General features: G+C 38.7%; 2 protein-coding genes and 1 pseudogene across 3 annotated transcripts; all 3 read left to right on the top strand.

Annotated features, from left to right (window-relative positions):
- The first annotated feature begins 3178 nt into the window (after nt 1-3178).
- LOC122670565 (pentatricopeptide repeat-containing protein At2g27800, mitochondrial-like) lies at nt 3179-19611 on the top strand. Of its 2 annotated transcripts, XR_006334226.1 has the most exons (3): nt 3179-4546; nt 19152-19194; nt 19474-19539. XR_006334226.1 is itself a non-coding variant. In XM_043867505.1 (2 exons), exon 1 carries the CDS (start codon nt 3233-3235, stop codon nt 4532-4534), a length of 1302 nt encoding a protein of 433 aa, XP_043723440.1. In that variant the 5' UTR covers nt 3180-3232; the 3' UTR covers nt 4535-4546; nt 19474-19611. The 2 variants fall into 2 exon arrangements, 1 of the variants encoding a protein (XP_043723440.1); XM_043867505.1 differs by lacking the exon at nt 19152-19194 and having other exon boundaries at nt 3180-4546; nt 19474-19611.
- LOC122670568 lies at nt 8604-10875 on the top strand (annotated as a pseudogene).
- LOC122670563 (ubiquitin carboxyl-terminal hydrolase 24-like) lies at nt 14575-23616 on the top strand. The gene is made up of 8 exons (XM_043867503.1): nt 14575-14887; nt 17727-18434; nt 18585-18769; nt 19474-19718; nt 20567-20712; nt 22087-22263; nt 22997-23234; nt 23388-23616. The coding sequence occupies exons 1-7, from the start codon at nt 14876-14878 to the stop codon at nt 23195-23197; spliced, it is 1674 nt and encodes a 557-aa protein (XP_043723438.1). The 5' UTR covers nt 14575-14875; the 3' UTR covers nt 23198-23234; nt 23388-23616.
- Nucleotides 23617-24487: the final 871 nt, after the last annotated feature.

Genomic DNA, 24487 nt, shown 5'->3' with positions numbered 1-24487 from the left:
AAACTCTCTCTTGTATTATTTCACATCCTCTCATCTCTATACCAACTTTGCAAATCATTTATCTCTATACATCTTCCAATAGATGGCTTAATGATTATCTCGTCATTTTTATGCTCGTCTTCTCAACAATACTCTTGATTTAAAGGTCACTGCATGATTGGCTAAACGGTCGAGAATTGAGATAAAACGCCAAACTACATATAGCTGATCTTAGTTGTAAAATTCATTTTATTTTGGTTGAAAACCTAAAGTGTTTCATTCATAATGAGTGAAATGAAACTGACTTTTCAATGGTTTTTAAGGCTTGAAGAGCCATCGTTCTGTTCAGTCTTTTGCCAAAAATACATATAGGACTTTATTTGAATTTGTTTCTCTCCAAAATATGTTAATTAGTCAGAAAATATTTATTCCGTTGTAGTCGTGCCACATGAAAGGGTGATATGACAATCTAACCATTGGATTTTAGGAAATAGTAATATCGAATAGTTGCTTTGTAAAAATTGAGATTCAAATTCAATCATATACCCCTTTTTTATATTTAACATATTTCATCCATGTTTATTGTCTATCAATTTTTCATTGCATTTTAAAAGCTTTATTTTGCCACATGATTTATTCTATTTGACTAAAACTTGACTTGTGAACAAGAAACTAGCAGATCTACCTGCCTAAAAAATTTCAGTGTCATTGGATATGTTACGTGGCCAAACTAAGGTGATATCAAGGATTACTCTCTTGATTTGTCATCTAGAAAAACCACTCTTAGTAATGAAACCTTCAAAATGGGGAGAACCATAATCTATGATATTCTAAACTACTAAATTTTAGGGGAAGAGACCGTCGCTCGGGCGTGCAAAATGACCATTGTACCCCCTGGAACCATAGAAAGGACCAACGGTGCGATGGTCATTTTATGTGCCCCTGTGTTAGAGAGTAGGGACGCCATGTTTGGCGTGATTGGGAGCGATCCTTCTCCCTAAATTGAGAAAGAGAACACTACCTGGACATGCGAAATGACAATTGTACCTCCCTGAAACCTTGGAAATGACTAGGGGTGCAATAGTCATTTTGCGTGCCTTTGTGTTAGGAAGTAGAGATGGCGTGTCTGGCACAACCGGGTGGTGTTCTTTCTCCCATAATTTAAACAGTGAAATTGTCATTGAAAAAGAAGATTCCCACCGAGATCTCCACGGTCCACATCTTGCCGTTAAAATGATAAGTTCATCCTTTGATTTTTGTTGGGTAACAAATTTGGAGAGCGGTAGGGTTATCAACCGGTTGGGCCTGGACGTGCCTCACCAATTTTATAGGCTGCACCATGTCCGACCGTTTAAGCATTCGGGCTTGTCTTGGGCGGGCATGGTACGGTTTCAATTCGATCGGTCGGTGTTCAGTCTTTAATCAGGGCAACCTTATTCTAATCGGGCCTTAACTGGGTTTTAACTGGGTTGTGGGCATGCCTAGCTCTAACCGGGCCTTAATTAGGCGTTAACCTGACTATGGACATGTTTAACTCAAACTGAGACTTAATTGTCTGGGAGGAGAATGGTCATTCCACCAGGGTCAGAGTGGGAAGAGAGTCCAAGTGTGAGGTTTGGCCCTCTTGCACGCACCGATGTCGTCTCCTCCAAATGCCTTCTGTAGATGACCTTCTCCCAAATCCAAGTTAATGGGGAAGAGTTTCATTAAAGTGCCACAGAGGACCAATTGTCCACAGTGCTCCTCGATTCTTCCTACACTCAAAAAAAAATTACAATTAATGGGTGTTTGTTAAAATGTCCTGATCAATTTAGGTCAATAAGAAAAGACATAATATGGATTTAGTTCCAAGTATCTGATAAGTCAAGTTAAAAAGTTGGGCCAACACATGTAGGTGCAGAAGGAACACAACAGTAATGGTTTAATTTTAAAATTAAAATTTTTACCTAAGCGGAGTTGGGAGAGTAGGCCACTTGTTATGGTCTTTAAGGGAGTTGGGTAAGTATTGAAGAAAGAAAGAGTCACTCCAGTCAAGAATGGCTCTCTTGTCAACACCCAATCTGCTGCCATAACCTTCATAGGTAAGTGGGCTAGAACCAATCACAAGGTTTCAAAACTAGTAAATAAGTCAGGCTATGTCGGGTAGCATTCGGTCGGGCACCCGATGGGTTAGAGCCTCACACCAGGACCACCCGACATGTTTAGTAAACGGGCCGGGCTTTAGGCGGTCGGGCTCGGTCGTTTCTACCGGGCCGGGCTTGGAATTGACACCCCTAGGGAGTGGGGAATGTTTGGAAGGCAAGAAAAGAAAAGGAAAAAGATTGGGACTTGCTTAACATCATCCATCTCAAACTAGGATCCTTTGCAGGACCGGCGGGGCATGTGGCACCTGGCCTCTGCTGTGCTGTCGGATGTACACCGCCACCCCGCCGGTACTGCAGAGGATTTTACTACCATCCATCTCAAGCATAAATCGGAATCGGGAGTCGATTTGGATCTGAATCTGGATCGGATCGATCCCTATTGAATCAATAGTCCTTAAGGCTGCGTTTGGTAACTCTCTCGGAGAACAGTTCTTCTGTTCTTCTGTGCTGCGGGAACAGAAGAACACCCAAAATGCGTTTGGTAATCCCGACAGATTTTAAGGTTTTTCCAGGCTGATTCTGGCCTATCTCGGTCCGATCTGATCTGATTCTGGTTGACAAAACCAATCTGGGGGTTCTTAAACCCTGATCTCAAATGGTCAGTTCCAGAGTTCATTCCTCCTGGAAGGATTTTCAGCAACACATGGCTTCCAGTTGGTCCTCCGGGCTGGAGATTAGTGTGTTTTCTGTAATTTTCTGACTTCTTCTTATGCTTTTGGCTATTCGTTGCTCGAAGCACGGCCTCTTCGTTCTCGATCGTCGGTTGCTCCTTGCTGCTCCTGTATCTCAGGTTTGGATGGTTTTAGGCTTCAAATTTGTTGAATGAAATTGGGAGAGTGTTGTCTTTCTTTGGTGGAAATACTGAAATTGAAGGCCCATTTTCTTCTTTACTTGTTGGCTTATGAACACAGTACATGTAAAGCCACCTTCAGTAGGTAACTCAGTCTACCAGCAATTTCGATTTAACTATTCCAGCTTGTAACCCTAAAGAAAGATATGGTTTCCTGCTTCATTTGCCACCAGTTTTTTTTTTCTTCTTTTTTTCATTTTGAATTTGTTATAAAAGCTTCTCATTTGTAACTTATGAATGCCCAGTTCCTTCCATCACAATGTTCCGTTATCGTTTCCTCTCCATAACTTTGGTTTCGAAATCGATTCCGACCCATTTAGCGCAAAATGGGGCAAGCGCAGGGAACCCTTATCTCTGCAACCATGGTTGCCATTCTCATCTGAATAATGACACCATCAAGAACTTCAGCCTTTTAGTTCAAACCAAGTTGAAAGCAAGTAACAAATTATCTGCCAGCATGTTCCTTTTCTCTAAAGGCTATCCCCTGCTGTTCTATTCTTCGCATTCCAATTACGCAACACTGAGATCCGTGGGAAGAAGAAAATATAAGAAGTCGAAAACAGTTAGCAAACCAACCCTTAACGAAGCTCAGTTTCATCAGTCAGTATCCCAACTCCCACCAAGATTCACCCCAGAAGACCTCTCCAATGTCATAACCCTCCAGGAAGATCCTCTGGTCTGTCTTGAGCTCTTCAATTGGGCTTCACATCAACCCAGGTTTAGACATGAAGTCTCGACATACCACATCACAATCAAAAAGCTTGGCTCTGCTAAATTGTACCAAGAGATGGATGATGTTGTTAATCAAGTTCTTGCTATTTCTGATATTGGGTCCGAAGCTCTTTTTAATACAATGATATACTTCTTCACAGAAGCTCGGAAATTGTCGAGAGCCGTTAGTATATACAAGCATATGAGGAAGAGCAGAGATCTTGGTTGCAGGCCTTCTATTATCACATACAACCTGCTTTTTACTGCTCTTTTGGGTAGGGGGAAGAATTCTTATATAAATCATGTCTACATGGACACTATAAGAAGCCTTTTCAGGCAAATGGTCAATGATGGGATTGAACCTGACATCTTCTCTTTGAATGCGATGATCAAAGGCTATGTCAATTCCCTTCATGTCAATGATGCTCTTAGAATATTCCATCAAATGGGTACGGTATATAAATTCATTCCTAATTCGCATTCCTATGATTATCTGATCCATGGGCTTTGTGCACAAGGCCGGACAATCAATGCTAAAGAGTTGTACAGCGAAATGAAGAACAAGGGGTTCACTCCAAGCAGTAAGGCATACAACTCCCTTGTGAATTGTCTGGCTATTGGTGGCGAGGTTGAGGAGGCTGTAAGGATTGTGTGGGAGATGGTTGAGAGGCAAAAGTCAGCAGATTTCATAACGTACCGGACGATCTTGGTTGAGATATGCAGGCAGGGAAGGGTTGCAGAAGCCATGAGGTTGTTGAAGGAGTGGCAAGAGAAGGATATTATGGATGGCTACACTTATAGGAAGCTTCTACATGGGCTCGAAGATGAATTTGAAAATCGAAATGACTGAAAGCATCTGATGGTGAGTGTTAAAAAAATGTACTTTTAAGTTTTAATAAAGGTGAATGATTTGGCTACTCCTGATATTGATAGAGAAGCTGGCTCATATATCAAAAGTTGGATCCCAACATCACTGCTCTCTATGAATATGGAGATCTTTCTGAAATTTATTTCTACAGTGATATCATTGGAGAGTTTATCTTCCATAGGAATTGTAGTTTATATCAATATGTAATGATGGCTTAATACCCTTAACATTCTAACCAAAATGAAATCAGGTTTGTAACTTTAATTTTCTGAAGAAAAGCTACTTGCCAAAGTTGGATTTGATATATAAGCAAAGGGTAGCAATTTTAAGTGGATTCCATAATATATGATTTTGTGCTGTGCAATTATTTGCCAAATTATCACATATCATATTGTAGCTCTGATCAATCATCATAAACAGAAAATAAAAATATTAGATAATTACAGGATATAAAATTTTTCTTCATTCGGTTGAGTAATTTTTCTTCTTTGCAGTATTTTTAATTGTTATATAATATCACGTCTTAATGTGATCTCCTGTTTTTCTGAATTTCTTTGGACTGAAAGTGATGAAGTATCCAACAGCCTTTGTCCACAGTTTCTCTGTTTCATATACATACAATTCTAGAAAGAATTAATCATCTTTTACTATTTTATGCCTATTAGTTTGTCTATATGGGAAGAGAGGAACCGAGGAATCTTTGTAGGCTTCAAAGAGAAAATGGAGCCTTATATGTAATGCTTTCTGGGCCTTGGTAGCCCCAGATTGAAGGGAAATAGATGAGTAATATGGGTTATCTAATCACCTAACAGATTAGGGTTATTAGAAAACCAGGAAATTCCAGAATTGCAGGATAGGAACTTAACCAGATTTGGGGAAATGTTAATTAAATAGAACTAATCTGATTGACCTGGAACTTGGGCTTATGGTTCAGTTTAGTAGGTTGATCAGGCCTGCCAAATTTGATGTGTTTCTGATGGCCCGATTTCAAGAGATGGATGAATCCTAATGCTGGTAAGATTGATCCACTTGCAGAATTGATGGCAGAGTTTAAGGATTTAAAACCAGAAATCGATTAAGGTATCAGTCAGTGATTAAACAAAAAAATGAAACCAGAAACCATAAAGCAAGTCCGAACTTAGAGGTAAACAGAATTTGAATCAGACTAGGAAACTAGAATTTTGATTAGAACTTGGAATTTTAAAACAGAAACTGAACTATAAAATAAACTGAAATCAGAATAGGGTAGACACTTATTTAGTAACAGTGTATCAGTAGAAGCCAACCTGAAGAATAGAAAGATGGAAAACAATCGAGCCGCAGGGTATAGAAGTTAGAATTTCTGACCTGAAATTGATGGAAGAATGAAGGGAAGATATAATAAAGATAGAACAACTACTAGATTAGGAATCCACCCTATCTGCAGGCTTGAAATCCCACCAGAGCCTCTCCTGGAATCCACTAGGCCTTCACTACTGAATCCACCGCAGTATGGTCTGTAATCCACAGAACCAGAGTAACAACAATTCTTCTTCATTCATAGAAATCAATGGGAAGGCTTAGCGCCTCACATATATTTATAACTTTGGGTAATGTCCAGTCAGACACAAGATAGGAAAGACTAGAGTCAATCCTGGACAGAAAGGAAAAATAAAACCAAAACTAGCTCTTAACTCTTCTAATCAACTGGCTAAGGAAGAGTTCTAATTGACCAAAACAACTTTAAAGAAGACAAGCCCAAACAGGACTGTACTTATAGGATCCTAATCCAGCCTGTCTAAGAACTATTAATCATAGTCAAAACAGGAAAAGGAAAATTTTACAGAACTCAACTCAAACAGAACTCCATAAGATTGTGGCCTTGCCTTCTTCCTTCTCTGGTTCTGTAGCTGTATGCATCTGTGGTAGGAAGTGAGATAAACTCTATAGATATAAATGCTCAAAAAGTTTATCAGTTCCTTTTCATTGTAAGCCTCTCTGTATGCTATAAGAGGATCAAAAGCTCAAAAAGTTTACCAGTTCCTAGAATGGAAGTGAGATAAACTCAATAGATATCAAAAGCTCTGCTATTCCTCTCGGGCCAGATGCTCCAAAAATTATCACTGAAATCAGCAATACAGCTTTGCCCAATTGGACCTAAGACCCTCTGTACCTTCTTGCCCACTTCACCTCTTTCTATTCCCTTCCTTTTCAAGAAATTCTTTGACTTAACTTGCCTTGTCTGATTAGTTTTTATAGGTTTTACACATTTTTCTTCATTATCTTGTATGACTCATATAATCCGTATGCACTGTTATTGGTTCTCAGTTAATTAATTTATTTCTCTCATGCTTGTATTGATTTTGATTGTATGAAAACTGAAGGGTTATGTGAGAGGAAACAGTTAACTGGAATTTGGCTTTTCATGGACTAAACTCTGAAGGCAGTTATCATACTTGTATCTGGATGAATGCAGGCGAATTTCTCCTATCTATGAGATTAAAATTTGTTGCTTTCCTCTACTAAGCTGTTGTTTTATTTGGTTGCAGTTCTATGAAGAGCTTATCCATGGGGAGGATTCTGGAGCTGAGTTTGCAGCTATGACCAATAAACTCTTGAATAAAATAACTAAGTTCTCAGATTCTGATTCATCTAGTGATGAAGACAATGCTAATGGTGATGAAGATGAAAAATTAAATCAGCATGAGGATGAAAACTCAGATCCTAGTAAATTAGGTGCTGCTGATCATGAAAATCAAAAGAATGAGAAATTGGGTTATCAGAAAGAAGATAATGCGAATCTTGAAAATCAACCAAACGAAACTGAGGAGATGCCAGCGAAGAAACAACGCTTACAAGCAGATGCATCAAATTGTGAAAAGGTAGTAGGTGGTAAGACGGAGGAGAAGTTCATTGATAAGCTAATTGAAGCTGAACTCCAAGAGTTGTCAGCTATTCAATGAGCAGCTTGCTACTGCATAGGAAATTGGAATCTGCCATTTAACATTAGAAACTGATTCAGCTTTTCTTGATTCAGCACTACAGAGGAGATGATTCTGGATTGTGAGATCAAGGCCATTCTTTGGGAATGTCTTCATCCTGTTAAAACATGATTGGATCGTTTTTTATAACATTGCTATAGTGAGCAGTATCATTGCTGATGTTCTCACTAAACATGCTGCTTGTTTCTGCTGGCTGTTCATTGATTCTCGCTGATTCCGCTTTATGGCTTGTCGATGTTCTTCAACTGATGCTTTAGGGGCTACTTCCCTCACTCTGGTGGTTTCCAAGTCGTCTATGGTTTTTGAAGTCCTTTGCTTAGTTCACAGGTTAGGTGTATAAGTGGTGATTTTGTCCCATACTGCCACATATACTTTTAGGTGCCCTTTGGGATATGTATTGTCTGGTGTAATGCTTGCAACTACCCCAGTCCGGGAATGTTCCTGTAATGGTTACTATGTCAGTTGTGTAATTATCCAAGTTATCAAAACAAAGAAGAAAAGTTTCTTTCAACTTTGCTTTGTGCTATATTTGACATGGCTGTAACATCATATAATGAACCAATGTTGTTCTATAAATATAATAGTTTAGTTTGCGAATTGACAGCGCACACGCACACACACACACACAGCCTCCAATGCTTGGGCAGGAAAGAACATCTTTAAGGTTAAACCCTCTCTGCATGAAACCCAAGTTGTGGCCAATGGGTAGATGCAGTGAATAGAATCACAGAAACTGAGAAGGGTACACTCATCATGCAGGACCGAGTTTCCCTTTGCCCATGGTAAAATCGTGTCTGAAACCATCGAATAGATTCTTAATTCCAATGTGATGGCTTTCAAAATTCAAAGCCACCAACAGCAATTGAATTGATATCCTATTAAATACTTGCATGATTACTTTAAGACATGTACAGGTCTCTCTCTCTGTGGTTAAGGGGCATGGATAAGATCGGGCCAACCTCCATTCAAAACCTCTGAGTCATAATCCAACAATTTGGGGGGGGGGGGGGGGGGACTCACAGCACAGGATTTCTAAAAGAAAGGCCAACCTCCATTCAAACAACGAATGGGGGTTGATTCTACTCTGGGCTTCTAAAGGACTGGCCTAATTAAGCATTTCTTTATAAGAGGCCAAGGGTCTGCACTTCGCTTGTGTTCCTCTAGTCTTCCACTCGAGAGAAAGAGAGAGAGAGATGACGCTTGCGCTTGGGAACATTACTACAGTTCTGCTACAAGGAAAAGACAACCCTCATGGCAGACTAGCACGTATTGAAGTTATTGTGTGCCTGACTGCGGCTCTTCTTGCCTTTCTAGTTGTATTTGGCTCATTCAGGCGTCGATCTTATGGCTCAGCAGTTAGGCTCTCCATTTGGGTAGCATATGTGATGTCCTACTCCCTCATATCCTATGCTGTGGGGCTAATGCAATCTTCTCCCTTCCACAATGAACTATTCACAGTTTGGGCTGTGTTCTTGCTCATTGTCCTTGGCAGTGCTGACTCCATCTCTGCCTACAGCCTTGAAGACAATGAACAAAGATGGAGACACTATAGTGAGATTTTTCTACAGACGTTCTGGGTTAGCTGGCTGATTGCCAAGTACAGTACAGAAACAAAGTTCATGGTACCCCTTTGGCTCCTTTGGGTTTTAAGCATGTGGAAGGCTAGTGAGAGAATAGCTTCTTATGCTTCTGCAAGTAGAAAATTTGGGTTGGTGAGATACACCAAATTGGTTTCAGACTTCATGACCTGTGAGCCTGAACTGAGCAAAGACAGTGAGATAGATCCAACCCAAATGAAGGGCTACCATTACTTGGTCAGAGGAGAGAAACAAAGAATGGTAACAGTTGAGCCACCAACGTACCAGATGCGGTTACAAATGGACCCTGAAATTGTGACAGTGCAAAAGGTCTGGGAATGTGAGGGGAGACTTCTAAAGCACAAAGGGGATCCTGATGGAAGATTGAAGGATATTTGCCTCTCCTATGCATTGGTCAAGCTTCTTCGCCGTAGATTTGCAGGGTACCCTTTTGTAGAGAGCTGCCTCGATAAGACATGGAGACTTGGTCCGGGAAGGGCTCCTAGATGATCCTGAAAGAACCTTCAGAGTCGTTGAGGTAGAGCTTGCATTCCTTTATGACTTCTTCTACACTAAGTACCCTATTATCTTCCTTTTTGGATTTCCAACTTATAAGGCCATTGAGATCATTATGGTTGTAGCTAGCTGTTGGATAGCAGTCTCAACCCTTGATAATTATCAAGCACCAGAAGATACTGTGACTTTAGTTACCTCTTCAGGGATCAACCTTGATGTCCTGGTCACTCGTGTTGTAGTACTTGGCATTGCTGTAATGCAGGTTTTTCAGCTCATAGCCATTCTTTTTTCAGATTGGGCTACTGTGATGTGGGTCTGCAAATACGTTACGAATCATCCAAACAAGTATCTCGAGAAAGTGTATCAGTTCTTTTGCCATAGGCGGCATCGACAATGTTTTAATTTGAAACCATGGACCCGACAATTGGGTCAGTACTCACTTCTTCTATCTTACCATCTCAACCCTCCCAAGCCATTAGATCATAGTCTCACTTCCTCACTTGTGTATCAGTTTACTAAGGGTTTTTCAGTTTACCGGATCAAATTGCATATGGATGTGAAGAAAGCTGTTCTTCAGTCTCTGAAAGCTAATGGCCAACACTTATCAAACGGGGTAGCTTCTTTGCAGCGAAACAGAGTAGACAGTGACCTTGTTTGGGCATGTAAACTTGAGACTCATACTCATTGTATTCTGGTTTGGCACATTGCTACCACCCTTTGTGAGATTGCACCTTTGCAATCACAGAAAGGGGGAAGAGAACTAAATCCTCATTTTCGTGTTGCTACTAGTATATCAAACTACTGTTCCTATCTAGTGACTTCTGCTCCAAATCTGTTGCCTGATCACTTTTATGTCATACATTTCATTTTCGATCGAGTAGTTGAAGAAGTCAATGACATTCTTAAGGGATGTAAGTCCGAGAAAAAGAAGTATGAGGAGATGATGAAGAAAGGTGAAACTGATCCCAAAACAATAACAGCAATGGGTGTTAAGCTTGGGAAGCAACTGATGAACATAGGAGATCAGGAGCTGAGGTGGAAAGTCTTAGCAGATTTTTGGGCAGAGATGATTCTATTTCTTTCTCCCTCTGATAATGCAACTGGGCATGCAGAGCAGTTGGTTAAGGGTGGAGAGTTTTTGACACACTTATGGGCTCTGCTTTCTCATGGAGGTATTCTTAGAAGAGAGGAAGACAGTCTCATGGTTTAAATAACAATTTGCAAAATAGAGAAGGAATCATAGGTTGTATTATTTTAATAGATATTGAATGAAACACATCATTTGGCTCTCACCTAAATCTGTTGAGACTTGTGATTTGGAAATTTAAATTGTCACTTAATGCATGTTTATATCACTGACCTAAACATGCATTAGAGTAGGAAAACCTTAATATATGTGAAAGTGAAAACAGAAAAATGGTCACACCATTCTCTGCTCATGTCAAATTCTTCCAATTGTTTATCCAAAAAAAAAAAAATCGTCCAATTAGATTTCTCCACAATTGAAAAGATAGTTTTCGAAAATGGTCAAGGAATTCTTTCTCTTTTTATTTTAAGAATTCAATGTCTTAAAAATATAAGGGGAAGAGTCCAATAAATAATGGAATAATATATAATGAGACATACATAGAAATACAAGAGCAGTCTAGAGAGATATCTCTCTCTTGGAAGGTGGAGGGGGGAAGGCTTTTTTCTTTTTTGATAGGTATTGCTTATTAGGTGATTTGAACCTTTGGAGGGGGGAAGTGGTTGGACCATGCTCAATAAATTAATTTTGGCTTTATTTCTCTTAATTTAATTCTGTTAAAATAAATTTATATTGTTAAAAACATGCTCATGCTTAGGATGATTTTAGTTTGTTTGGGTTTCTTACCTTTTCGAAACTCATGCTTTTTTAGGACTCATGTTATTGCGGCAGAAAACTGATTTTCTGTGAATATAGGCTGAGCTGTGTGAGGTACCTATGGAATACAAAGAAGAGGACACTGTGAGAGGGTCGGAGCTGTGTCTGGCATAGACTCTCCGATGCTTAAATCAGTTTCTTCGCAACAAAAGGGAATAATAGAGCAATATCAGAAGAGTATAGAGTAGCAATTGTATCATACCTTGCCCTTTGAGGGAGGTTCTATTTATATTGGTTGCCTGGCAGCTTGAGTCGGGGGAGACAGTCCTCCTCTGATACGCATTCTTTCCGAATTAGTAGCTTCCTTTTAAGAGTAGAGATCATTCTTGGAGCATCAGTTTGTGGAAAGCTTCAATATCTTGTAGACCCACTAGGATTCCTTCCCTTAGTTGGGAACTCGGAGCGCGGGACTCCTTGATTTCCTGTTTAGTTGTGTGTTTCCCTGCCCAGTTATTTGGTTCTCGGAAGATTTCCATATTGGGAAAGTCGGGCTGGAGATTCGTTGAATCATATCTTCCTATTTTGTGTATCCACGTGTCTCGTTATGAGTGGTGGAAATATTTTACCTGTAACACATGTTATTGGGAAAGTCGGGGGCTGGAGATTCGTTGGATTATGTTTCATATTTTGTGTATCCACGTGTCTCATTATGAGTGGTGGAAATATATTACCCGTAACACATGTTATTACGTTTTTAAAAAATATTTATTATTTCATAAATAAATGATATAATGCTTGTTAAAACTACAATAAAGGATGCAATGGAAATAAATTTAAGTGAAATCACATTCGTTGTCAAAAGTTGAAAAAATCAAAGAAAAAACAAGAATTTAAACAATATTTCGCATTAGAGGGTTAAATCATAATTGAGTACAATCCATCTTATCAAAATCAACTACCCAACCTACCTCTCTCGTTTTCGGCTTGTCTCCACAGCTCAAGGTATCCTTGAAATGGTTGGCAAATATTGCGAAAAGCGCCTTGGCAGTATTGTTAGTCATTGTGTAGTTGTTATTTATGATAAGGAAGGTGTGGGGCGGGACTTAGGGTTTTAGTATATCAGAATCGTCATTGTTGTTGTGGTTCACTTTGTAATCTTCTTTAGATCCAATGGAAAATGGTGAAATTGAGAGCGTAGATGAGGAGTTGCCAACGTGAAGCGTATGAAAATTCAATGGTGATTTTACAATGGAGAATGATGAAATCTAGAGCGCAGACGAGGAATTACCCTCGTGAAGTGTATGAAAATACAATGGTGATTTTCACCATTGTATTTTCATACACTTCACGAGGACAATTCTTCATCTATGCTATCGATTTCATCATTCTACATTGGATCTAAAGAAGATTACAAAGTGAACTACAACCACAATGACGATTCTGAAATACTAAAACCCTAAGTCGCGCTCCATGACTTCCTTGTCGCAAATAACAACTACACAACGATAAACAATACTGCCAATACGTTCCTTGTAATATTTGCCAGCAACTTAAAGGAGGCCTTGAGCTCCGCCGGAGACAAGTCGAAAACGAGAGAGGTAGGTTGGGTAGTTGATTTTTAATAAAGATGGGTTGTATTCAGTTACGATTTAACCCTTTAATGCGAAATATCGTTTAAATTCTTGTTTTTTCTTTAATCTATTTCTCAACTTTTGACTACGAATGTGATTTCACTTAATTATCCCGGTAATTTTAATCTCATTGCATCCCTTATTATAGTTTTAAGAGGGTAACAGATAGTGTCTTGTTATGTTTGAATAAATAACATATCCTTGTTAAATTAATAATTCCCCTTTTTACTAGAGGCAGCCTTTATGTTTGGCCCCACTTTCCTGAGCTTCATTTTGAGACTTGGAAGATCATGTCAGACTTAAACACCATCTGTTAGACATGCCCCAAACACCATGTGCATGTCTAATAACATGCTCAGCTAAAAGTGGAAAACATTTTAGGAGAGTTTCTGTCCAGTGTGGGAGAGAAGCTGATGGGAGGGTCATTAATGTCTCCCTCCCTTGTATGAACAAGTTGGACACTATCCTTAGAGCCCCACCCAAACCCAACTGCAATAAAGACTAGGTATCTCTTCATTGTGTGTGAAGAAAAACCCAATTTTGGCTTCTTTTTATTTAGCAAAATCTTAAATTCCTTGTAAAATGGTTTGGGAATTTGAGGTATTAATCATTTCCCATGCATGATGATGGATTTGATCAAGCCACCTAAAAAGTCATTCTGATCATGTGATCAAAATCATTTATCTTCTACTTTATTTATTGGATACTAAAAATAGTAATAAAAGTATGACTTGGGAAAAAAGATCCTTGTCAAGTTGCATGGTGTCTGACATCAAGACACGGAGGGGGAGAGGGAGCAAAATGAAAAATCTACTCTAGTGATATATGAAAAACCCACCTCTATTGATTCCCCCACCCGTCCTTTCATTGGCTCCTGCATTAGTGCAAGGGCCAAGTGAACAGATAGTGATTTCCCACCCAAAAATATAGTAAAAGTTTGGATCGAGTTTTCTTTTACCCTGTGAACATCAATATTGTTGGATCGCACTATGGAGGGACTAGTTTCAACTTCGTAAATAGGTGGTGGAAGTGTAGTAACCACACAAGACTCCAATCATGTGATCACATCATCGATGGAGATACGCGGAGATGTCACAATCTCTCGATCTCACCGGTAGGTTTCCTTCTTTCAATCTCTTCATTAAATATACTATTTGACCATCCGATTTTAGTTTAGCGTATAAGATGTCAATATAAGCGGGCAACGTGAAAATACGGGGATCTGAATGAAGTGGGTCCTGATTCACATGAGAAACCTGGAAAAGTTTAGCAGGAGGTTCAATTATTTTCTTGCCTCATTTCTATCTATTTCTGCTCACTTTATTCTTTCTAACCAAACAGAGGTTAAGGACAAACAGAAACCTTATGTCGAGAAAGATGGGGAATTTTCTTTGTCATAGCAAATCAATCGATTCTCTCTCCCTCTCTCTCCCTCTCTCTCTCTCTCGCTCGCTCTATTTCTGGAAGGCATTCTTCTTATACTTCCCAGTTCCCAGTCGATGCTCCGTTCGACCAGCAGCTCCCCATGTCTGCTGCTTCAGGGTGAAAGGGAGGAGCCCTTTATTAAATGCGCTGTTTCTTTGTTCCCTTCTTCGTTTCTTCTCATGTCATGTCTCCCGTCGACCTCTCTCTCTCTTCTCCTATCGTCGGAACTAGGTTACCAACTCTAGTTGTTTACAGTTCCTCTCCAAGACGGCTTTTTTTTGTGTTCGATCGCCAAAAAACCAGGTTCGGTTCGAGGATTTTGTTTTCATTGCTTCCTTTCCACAAAAAAGATGACTGATAAGGTACTTCGCAAATCATCCCTTGCTCATCATCCTTTTTTTTTTTTTTGGGGTCTGGGTTTTGGAATTTTGTGTGTGTGATGAGTGCTAACTGTTTTGGGGATTTGATTGAATGCTGCTTGAAAATCAATCTGAATGAAATAAACGTATTGGGTGCTCCGTTGGGAGTTCCTTCAATTGATCCTATTGGGACATTGAAGGCTGGATGAGTGTTTAAATTTTGAAGCAGCCCAGGTTTTGTCCTGAAGAAGATTGATTCTAGAAATAACTTAATATTGTGAATGTGATTACAAGTAGTAGAAATCAGGATGGCCGTTTCTGGCTCTTTGAGCTATTGTTTAAACAACAAAGGTCCTTTGTGTAACATGCACATTTCCAGTTTGTGCTTATCTGTGTTGGTATGCATCTGTCGAGCAGTATTTTGAAATTATGTGGTGACTGCTGAGTGGTAAAAAAAGGTGGAGTAGAATCACCACTTGGTTATTTTTATTGTGTGGGCAACCATTTAAAAGATTGAATCCAAATTCCATGCAAATAAATTCATTGTGTGTGTGTGTGTCAAAGGTCATGCTTGGTGCACATTAGCAAACTTGTGTTAGGTGATGCAGAGGAAGCCATGTAGGGTCCGAACTCAAAAGTTCAGGGATAAAAGCATGAATTTTGAAATATGTTTGATTCTTAGCATGCAAGATATTCTTTAGATCCTTTTTTCTATAAAATAGATACAATTCTGTATACAGATTGTTATGGGGATCTGTCTTAGTGGTCAAAAATGGTAAAACTGATAAAATTGATTCATGTAGGTAAAAGAAGCACTTTACATCTATTGCACATTAAATTTGTTAAAGCCAGGTCCAAGTCCAGGCCTGGTAATGAGAAATAGGGTTTATGAGTTCTGGGGTGTCAAAACTTGGTTTTTTCAGTAGTATCTAGCTGTAGCTTCCGTCTTCTGGTGAAGCTTTTCTTCCATAACACACCCACCAAAAAAGAGAAAAAGAGATGCAAATATAATATTTGATCTCTGATTTGGAGATCTTTACTATAATATTGCAACTGAAGGAATAGGTTGAGGAGAATTAACTGGATTGAGTATTCCCTAGGGCATGATAAACCACCTGAGAAACTATGCTACAACTTACTTCAGGAAGGTTAATGATGAGTGTGTGAGCAGACAATGTGCTTCTTTAATTAAAAAGGAAAAAAAGAAGAAGCTACAATTACTTTTCCCTTATTAAGAGATGGTCTACATTGAACTGGGAAAGAAGTAGTAATGGATTCCTTGCAGAAAACAAAGTAGAACACTTTTTTTTTTTTTTTTTTTTGGGGGGGGGGGGGGGGGGGTGGGGTGGGGGTTATATAGTAGAAAATAGAGACACTTAATATCATATCAAAGAGTTTTGGATGCCTAGGGATCATGGTATAGGAGAACGTTCAAGTATTTAATGCATATAAGCTTGTAGTGATAGTCCCAATTTATAAAGGATCATTTCTATGGGAATGATTGTTTCTGATGTGATATTGATGCAAATCGATTGATGTATCTGCTGGTGGTGGGCTTACTTAAAGATAGAGGGGAAAAGTATCTAATCTGATGATTGTTATGGGACAGAACAGAATCTAAGATCTAACTGTTAGAATTAATGGATGATAGCAACAGAATTAGTACAAGAAATTCCAGATTCAAGTTAAGAAATATCCAAGCAGAATTTGAGGGGTCGATGGGGTGAAGTGATGAGAGAAAAGAGAGAGAGAGTAAGATGTAATGGGAATTATAAGGGAGAGAAAATAAGTGATAGATGGGTGGTAGGAGAATGGAGGTTCCATCCAAAAATAGGATCTAGGAGAGAGAGAACGATGGGAGCAAAAATAGGAAAATAACAAATTGATCATGTGAAAACAGAAATTGGTTAAAAAAAGAATGAAGCAAGAGAGAGATAATGTGAAAGGAGAGAGAAGATAAGAAAATAAGAAATAGAGAAAAGATGTCCCTTACCAAATCGAGAGAGAAGAACATTTGTGAGAGAGAAAAGAGGAAGAAAGCTAGTGTGGGATGGGGAGTGAAAACTCCTCAGCCATCAATTGCAACAACCAAACCAAATCAATTCATTCTATTCAATTCCAAATTGATTTGGGGGGGGGGGGGGGGGACTACATATTTATAGACCAAAAAGAAAGAAACCGGCTCCACTAATGACTCTTATTTCCTAAATCGACTTATCTTAAAATTGGAAACTACAATAAGATTCTTAATAAATAAAACAACGAATTTATATCCCACGATTTACTAAAGAAATAAACCACCAAACACCTAAATAGATATCTACCACTGGGCCCCACAATAAGACTGGTATTAATTTAAATGTTATCCTCTGCTATTGGACCATATTATTATACATTGCTCCAGATAATAAAGTACATATCTAAGAACCAATTGTAAGATCAAGCCATTTCAAAGTGTTTAGATCATTCTCCTGCATTAGATATCCCGCTGACGGATATCTGTTTAGGATGCTCAAGGATTCTTTTAATGTTTCTTTGTTTGATAATCTTCCACATGAGTTCCCCTCTATAATTTCAGTTGCTGTTTGATTCAGTTTCACAATTTTCCTTTTGTGTTATTCCCACTAATGTAATTCCCAAAGAGGCATGAATTTAGAAAATTCAATGGTTGCTACTCACAATCTCTCGAAACACTGTTCATCATTTTTCTGATGATCAACTGTGGCAATAAAATCGTTGAACTTATCTTATTATACACCTTAAAGTTTAAATAATTCTGTTTTTGGCTCACAACACCTTTTGCATGATTTTACATGTTTTAACTGTTCTGTTACTCAAACAGGTACTGATATTTGGTTCATTCACTGAAGATGAGGTCCGATCATTTCAACAGCAGTCAATAAAGAAGACTGTACAGCCTTTGGAAAATAAGGGCCTGCAATTTGGCTCTTTGGATTTTGCAACTGTAGAGTCCTTAGATGGTTTCAATGGTAAACCCAAAGAGACCGATTCTTCAAAAGGTTCAACAAATTCCCACCCATCAAAGCCTATTATAAAGGACAATTTAACCAAAATTGTGAAGACAACAAATACTGCTTCCCAAAGAGTTTCAGGAAGTGTAAAAGAAAATGGAAGTGCCCAAAGTTCACTGATTAGCTTTCCTCCAAGTGACGGGGTAAAAGAACTTGAAAAAATTAGTGTAGACTTATCTTCCTTATATGTGTCTCAAGATGAATTTACTCCTCCAAAGCAATCAACCAGCTCAAAACTGCATGGTCCTGATTGTGGAAAATCAAAAGATAAGAACTTGCCCAGTATATCAAACTCTACTCCAAATGGAATAGTTGTTGATACATCATCGGTTCTGGCTTCAAAAGAGGTTCTCCAAAAGGCAATCAATGGGCCAACTGCAGCTGTTAGAAATTCATTGCCACGGGGCTTAATCAATTTGGGGAATCTATGCTTTCTCAATGCAACACTACAGGCTCTTCTATCCTGTTCTCCTTTCGTTTGGCTTTTGCAGGAATTAAGATCTCGTGATATCCCCAAGGTTTTTAATTTTCATATAACCTCCATTATTTGGTGTTAGTGAACTTGTTAACCTATATAACTAAAAATGTTGGGTTAGTAGTTATTTGCACAAGTGTTTCTGTGTTTTATATTTTTACGGTTTTCATTATGAACTTTGGTTGCCTTGTAGATCGGCTTTCCAACGTTACGTGCATTTGTCGAGTTCTTCTCTGATTTTGACATGCCCTCTGAGTCAAGCTTTAAGAAGAAAAATGCCATTCTTGAGACTGGAAGGCCTTTCAGTCCCACCATGTTTGAACCCGTTCTTAAAAATTTTACACCGGATGTGCCAAATAGTATATCAGAAAGGCCAAGGTTTGTACTTAACTAGCATGTTTTGCTTATTTTATTCAGTTTTCTGAACCATTGGTGGAATAAATCACTATTGTGGAGGTGTTTTCCCCTCTCTCTTTTTAAATCAATATTGCAGAGTTTTAGTTCAAAAGTTGTCCTTTCCCACTATCCCTAATCTAGGTGGTCCCAGAAATTTAATGTATTTTGGATCCTATGGATTGGAGTCAATTCTCCATCTTTTTCAAATAATTTGGTGAGACAATGTGCTTTCCTCGTCAGCTTTCCCTCAATAAAATATTCATTGATATTCTACACACAGAAAAATTGAACAGCAAGTAATAAATCGTGATGATGAGAAGTACCTCTCTCTCTCTTTTCTTTCTCTTTGGGTGGTACACTGCTGATGATATCAAAGCCCCCCTCTGCTGCTGTCAAATAATTGATATTTATGTCATTTTTATAGTTCTTAAGGGAACAGGTTTTTTAGTTCCTGTTCATTGCTTACCTGAGTAGATATTCACGTTAACTCAAAGAAGACTAACAAACCTACATATACTATCTAATCAAAACACCAACAAGTTGAACAGAGGGGCATAGAGCCATAAACTATCTGACATACTATAATTTATATGTGCTTGAATAATATATCCATTTTATGTATTTGCTGTACTTTGGGTATTATTGAAGTTGGATATTGAACATCCTTATCCTCTTGTTCCCCCCAGACAAGAAGACGCTCAAGAGTTTCTAAGTTTCGTCATGGATCAAATGCATGATGAATTACTCAAGCTTGAAGGTGTTTCAAACATAAATGATGGTAAATCATCATTGATTTCATTTACAGAAGATGATGACTGGGAGACTGTTGGACCAAAGAACAAATCAGCAGTTACAAGAACACAAAGTTTTGTTCCCTCTGAATTGAGTGCAATTTTTGGGGGACAATTGAGAAGTGTTGTGAAGGCAAGAGGTAGGCCTAATTATCTCTTTTCATGCTTCAATGGATTAACGTTAGTATCTTTCATGGTTCTTCAGCTGACTTTGTTGAGTTTGTTCTCTGTACCATATAACCCATTTCTATGGGTCTTACACAATTTTTTGTACTGCGGCATTTTCTTGACTTCCCATAAAACAATGAATGGTAGTCACATGTAGTATATCCATCTTTTTTTGGTTCTCAGCCAGATTAAATACTACTCAATGATTCATGGTTTCTGCTGCTTATATCTCACTCAATCTTATATATCTTTTCATTTGGGGTTTCTTACCCATCTGTAAGAATTTTCTTATTAAAAAAAATAAAGTTTATAACTGTTTCATTTATTTTGTCTCATCTAGATTTTTTGGATCCAATGACAAAAAGGCCATCTTGGAAATCTGTCATATAAGAATAATTCAGAAAAGAACTTAAGCTCAATTTGGATCTTCAGAATCCAAACTGCCAGGAACTGATCATTTTTAAATTGAATCAGGTGAATTGGATCAGCATCATGGGATATGGGGCATTTATCTTCAATACCATCTCCCATGATCATAAGATCTCCCTGATCAGATTTTTATTAGGTGGGGTTTCAACTCCCTTGGAATGTGCAAATTTGCTATTTTGATGGGGATCTAAATGCCAGCTAATCTAAATCTAATATCAATCTATTAAGCATCCTTTAACACCCTCCCCTCAGGAAAAAAGCATCTATCCATATTCATGGGAATTGATACCATAACCATCTGAACTGATATGGTTAAGGAAGATGGATGTGAAACAATATAGAACTTTTGTTATTTATAATCTTATTGCAATTTTTTGTGTGTCTGGTGTAGGTAACAAGGCCTCTGCCACAGTTCAGCCATTCCTCTTACTTCATCTTGATATTTTCCCAGAAGCTGTTCATACCATCGAGGATGCACTCCATCTATTTTCTGCCCCGGAAACACTTGAAGGATACCGTACATCAGTAACTGGAAAGGTACTTTTCAGATTGAGGACCCTCTATGTCAGCTAGGTAATCAGGGCTCGAGTCTCTGTCAAGACATTTGTGTTGGGTTCTTTCCCTAACGATGGTTGAATTTCGAAAGTTTAAATCTGAACCTGCAAAACTGAGGTTTCTGTTGCAACATAGGGCCTATGAGTGGAAACGCACTGCATGGATGTGGGAGATTGTTGAAATTGGTGAACTTATAGACCCCTTGTGGGCAGCAAAATTTAACTGCCACATGGAAGGTGCCTGTCAACATGCTCCTTGGCTATGGGCCCAGACTGACAGACTTGTTGCAAGTTTGTTCTTGGACTAGGTTAATGTCTCCCCAAGACAAACTTGAAAAGCTAACATTCATCTCTAAGTTTTGAACCCAAGCATTACCCAAGTCATCAGCAGGTCACAAGATAGGGTCGTACTCAGGTTTGAGTCAATTTGGTGGAATTCTATGTAAAAGCCATACTCACATTATGCTGTGTTTGATTACTTGGATGAGAGAAAATCTAGGGAAAAAGTAACTACTTTTGGGAATGGTTATCCGTACTTTTGTTTCTCACCCATTATGTGGGGAAAAGCAGGGAAAAGAAAGTTTGGGAGGAAATTATTCATGTCTGACTTCTCCTTTCCCTCCCACAATGTGGGGAATAACTAACTAGCTATTTGCAATTCTTTGGCAACCAACCAACAATGGTGGAATTTGTCATATACTTTCTCTTGATTTTTTCTGTACAACTGATTTTCTTGGTACAACGAAACAATAGGTGGACGGAATTTCTTCTCTTTTGCACTTCTTCCCCCCCCCCCCCCCAAATTCTTTCATCCAAGAAAGCAGCAAACACGGCCTTAATGCACAACCTCCTGCACTGGGCTTAATACAAACTTGTCTTTAATAGGTTGGCTTTCCCAATCATAACCAAATCAACACCAATTTAAGTCAGATATGGTTCAGGTTGTGCTTGATCTAGGTGTCCTGGACTCCAGATTTTGGACCTTTACAAATTTGGTGTCATCAAACTCCTGCTTTTCCTGTTTGTCTAATTCTCCCCATGGTCTGTTTGTATCCTCTGTTGTTGATTGTGTGCTATTTTTAACGGTGAAAAGAAATGAAAGTTTATGTCAACTAGCTTCATTTTTATTTTTACTCAGCCGCTTCCAAAATCCATTCCTCCCTTTTGACCTTTAGAGTGCTTTGAGCCTTCTGTTAGAAGGTACTCATTGAATACCTCTATTTAAAACCTGGTCAGCCTTTCCTCTCGCATCTATGCCTTTCCTATTTCTTTACTTTCGTATACATAATTACATGGCATTACTCATAAAAGAATAAACTTCAACCACTTTGATGATCTGCAAAATGAACACTTGCAGGCTGGGGTGGTGAGTGCTAGCAAATCTGTCAAGATACAGACTCTTTCAAAGATAATGATATTGCACCTGATGCGTTTTAGCTATGGAAGCCAAGGAAGCACCAAACTACAGAAGCCTGTGCACTTCCCTCTTGAACTGGTCCTGGGTCGTGAATTACTTGTCTCTCCATCTTCTGAGGTGAGTTTCTACCTCTCTGTCCGCTTCTTGTTTTTTAAGAAGTGGTTACCTATATACACAGCAAAAAAGGGGGGAAAAATCTTTGGCCCAGCAAACTCATATAATATAGGTATCTCATTTGGCTATTCGTGTTGTTTTTCTTTTATTTCTAATGAATCATTATTTTTCAATAGAACTTTGAAATTTATTAGTCTTGGTAAATTTTTTCTCATCCATATGATTCACTTCTCTTTTACATGTTAGTTTATAGAAACTCTTTACTTGCTCCTGCTCATGATCCAAATGTTGATTTATGATACAAGCAATCAATTTTTTATGCCACCTCAGAGATTGTTGGAGCCTAAAATTGACACCATGATTTTTTCATATGGATCTTAAAACTTTTGACTTATTTCTTTGTCAAACCGAGATTAACCATTTTTCTACTGGAACTGATTCTATGAAACTGTTCCCAGGTCACACCGTCCTTTATTGAATTCAGATTGGTGTTCATCATTGCATCTATTCTACATCTGGTTTAGCCTGGGGGTTCATGAAACCATTCTAACTGAATCTTTTCCCAATAGAAATTGATTACCCAAAGGTTCATTGCCCCTTTTTTTTTTATGTGTAGCACCCTTGAATGAGTTGCCATGTTTATGATTACCTAATCTCTGGTGTATGCCATTGATTCAGGATGTCAGTTGGTGTGGAAGTTCATTCTAACTCTTTTTCATATGCTTTATTTGTCTAGGGTCGAAAATATGAGCTTGTTGCCACTATTACTCATCATGGGAGGGAGCCCTCAAAGGGGCATTACACTGCTGATAGCCGCTACTCTGATGACCAATGGCTGAGGTATGACGATGCTTCCGTCACTGCTGTTGGCACAAGCAAGGTGCTGCACGACCAGGCTTATGTTCTCTTCTACAAACAAGTGGAGGTATGTAGGTAGGAGGTTTAGCCTGAATGCTGCAACCTCGTAAAGAATAGTAAGCATATGGGGAAGAGTTCTCTGAACCTAACAACATTTACTATGCCCTCTCACAATGTAGTTTAATATTCATTTTTTAGAAAGAGAAAAATAATAAAAACTCATATATGAGAGGGTGTAGGAAACGCCTTACGTGCAGAGATTCTTTTTCCTAATCATATTTAAAAATTTGTGGAATGGTTGGGACTGCTGTTGCAGTAGTTAGTACTCTATCTGTGCTGTTATATTATCAAGGAAGTTGGATAGAGGTTTGGAAGTCTCCTTTTGGGATAGTGTATGGAGGAAATATGAATGTACCAATTCTTACAACTTGTCACTGACGACATGTAATTTTTATGCTCTTTGTGAAGTAATCAGAAATCTATGGATTATTCTACTTTTCCTGAACAATCATATTGTGTGATTTTCTTTTCCTCATTTTTGGCAAATTTTATGTAGGTGCTCAGATTTTCTGGATTATAAATGGATTTCTCGTAGTCCATAGAAGTGCTACATACAATAGAACCTTGTTTTTGAAATAAGGGAAAAGATTCTCTGAGCTGACCGTGGAGGATACACTAGCACTCTCTCTCTCTCTCTCTCTCTCTCTCTCTCTCTCTCTCTCTCTATATCCTCCTCAGATGAAATGACCTATCTGCCCCCATACTGGAAATTGTTTCATCGCTCTTCATTGGTGCGCTCCCTTATGCTTCTTGCTCAAGAACTCTCTCCCAATTCGTAATTTGAATATGCCCATATCCCTTAATGCCTGTTTTCTTACCATCTGGGGTTGGCTCTTAGGAGTTTTGGACGTGGGGTATGAGGTTAATCGAAATCAGTTAGGGTTGAGGAATATTATTTAGTGTTGGGCTCTATATTGGTAAACTTTAAACACCTCCTGAGCCCTTTCCCTCTAACTATCTTTGTTTAGAGTAGGGGTAAGGCCGTAGGGATGGCAACAGGTAGGACAAGTAGGGTCTTCTAATGGCCTTACCCTCCAAGGGGTGTAGGGCTGATCTTTGCATGACCCTTTGAGGTTTGGGTAAAGTTCCCATTACCCGGCTGCTAAAATGATATGGAGGGTAAAGGATTATTGATGATTTTTGAATTTATAATTATCAATGTTGAAGTATCATCAGTGGTTTCTGGGTTGGGCAAATGGACCACTGGAAATGGGCGTATATGGGATGGCTTTTTTGGTTAAGGGTATAAACTTATGGGAAAAGGTTCTCTGAGCCGCCCGGCAGATTACACTAGCAGTTCTGTCTATCT

Source organism: Telopea speciosissima, chromosome 8 (assembly GCF_018873765.1).
Source record: "Telopea speciosissima isolate NSW1024214 ecotype Mountain lineage chromosome 8, Tspe_v1, whole genome shotgun sequence".
NCBI classification, from domain to species: domain Eukaryota; kingdom Viridiplantae; phylum Streptophyta; class Magnoliopsida; order Proteales; family Proteaceae; genus Telopea; species Telopea speciosissima.
Note: the sequence above shows the minus strand (reverse complement) of the source record. Positions and strands in the feature narration are given on the sequence as shown.

Coding starts and splice junctions, on each gene's coding strand:
- LOC122670565 (XM_043867505.1), top strand. CDS start 3,233: ATGTTCCGTTATCGTTTCCTCTCCATAACTTTGGTTTCGAAATCGATT.
- LOC122670563 (XM_043867503.1), top strand. Junction 18,435..18,584: donor GATCTCGTGATATCCCCAAG/GTTTTTAATTTT, acceptor GTTGCCTTGTAG/ATCGGCTTTCCAACGTTACG. Junction 22,264..22,996: donor TTGTCTCTCCATCTTCTGAG/GTGAGTTTCTAC, acceptor TTATTTGTCTAG/GGTCGAAAATATGAGCTTGT.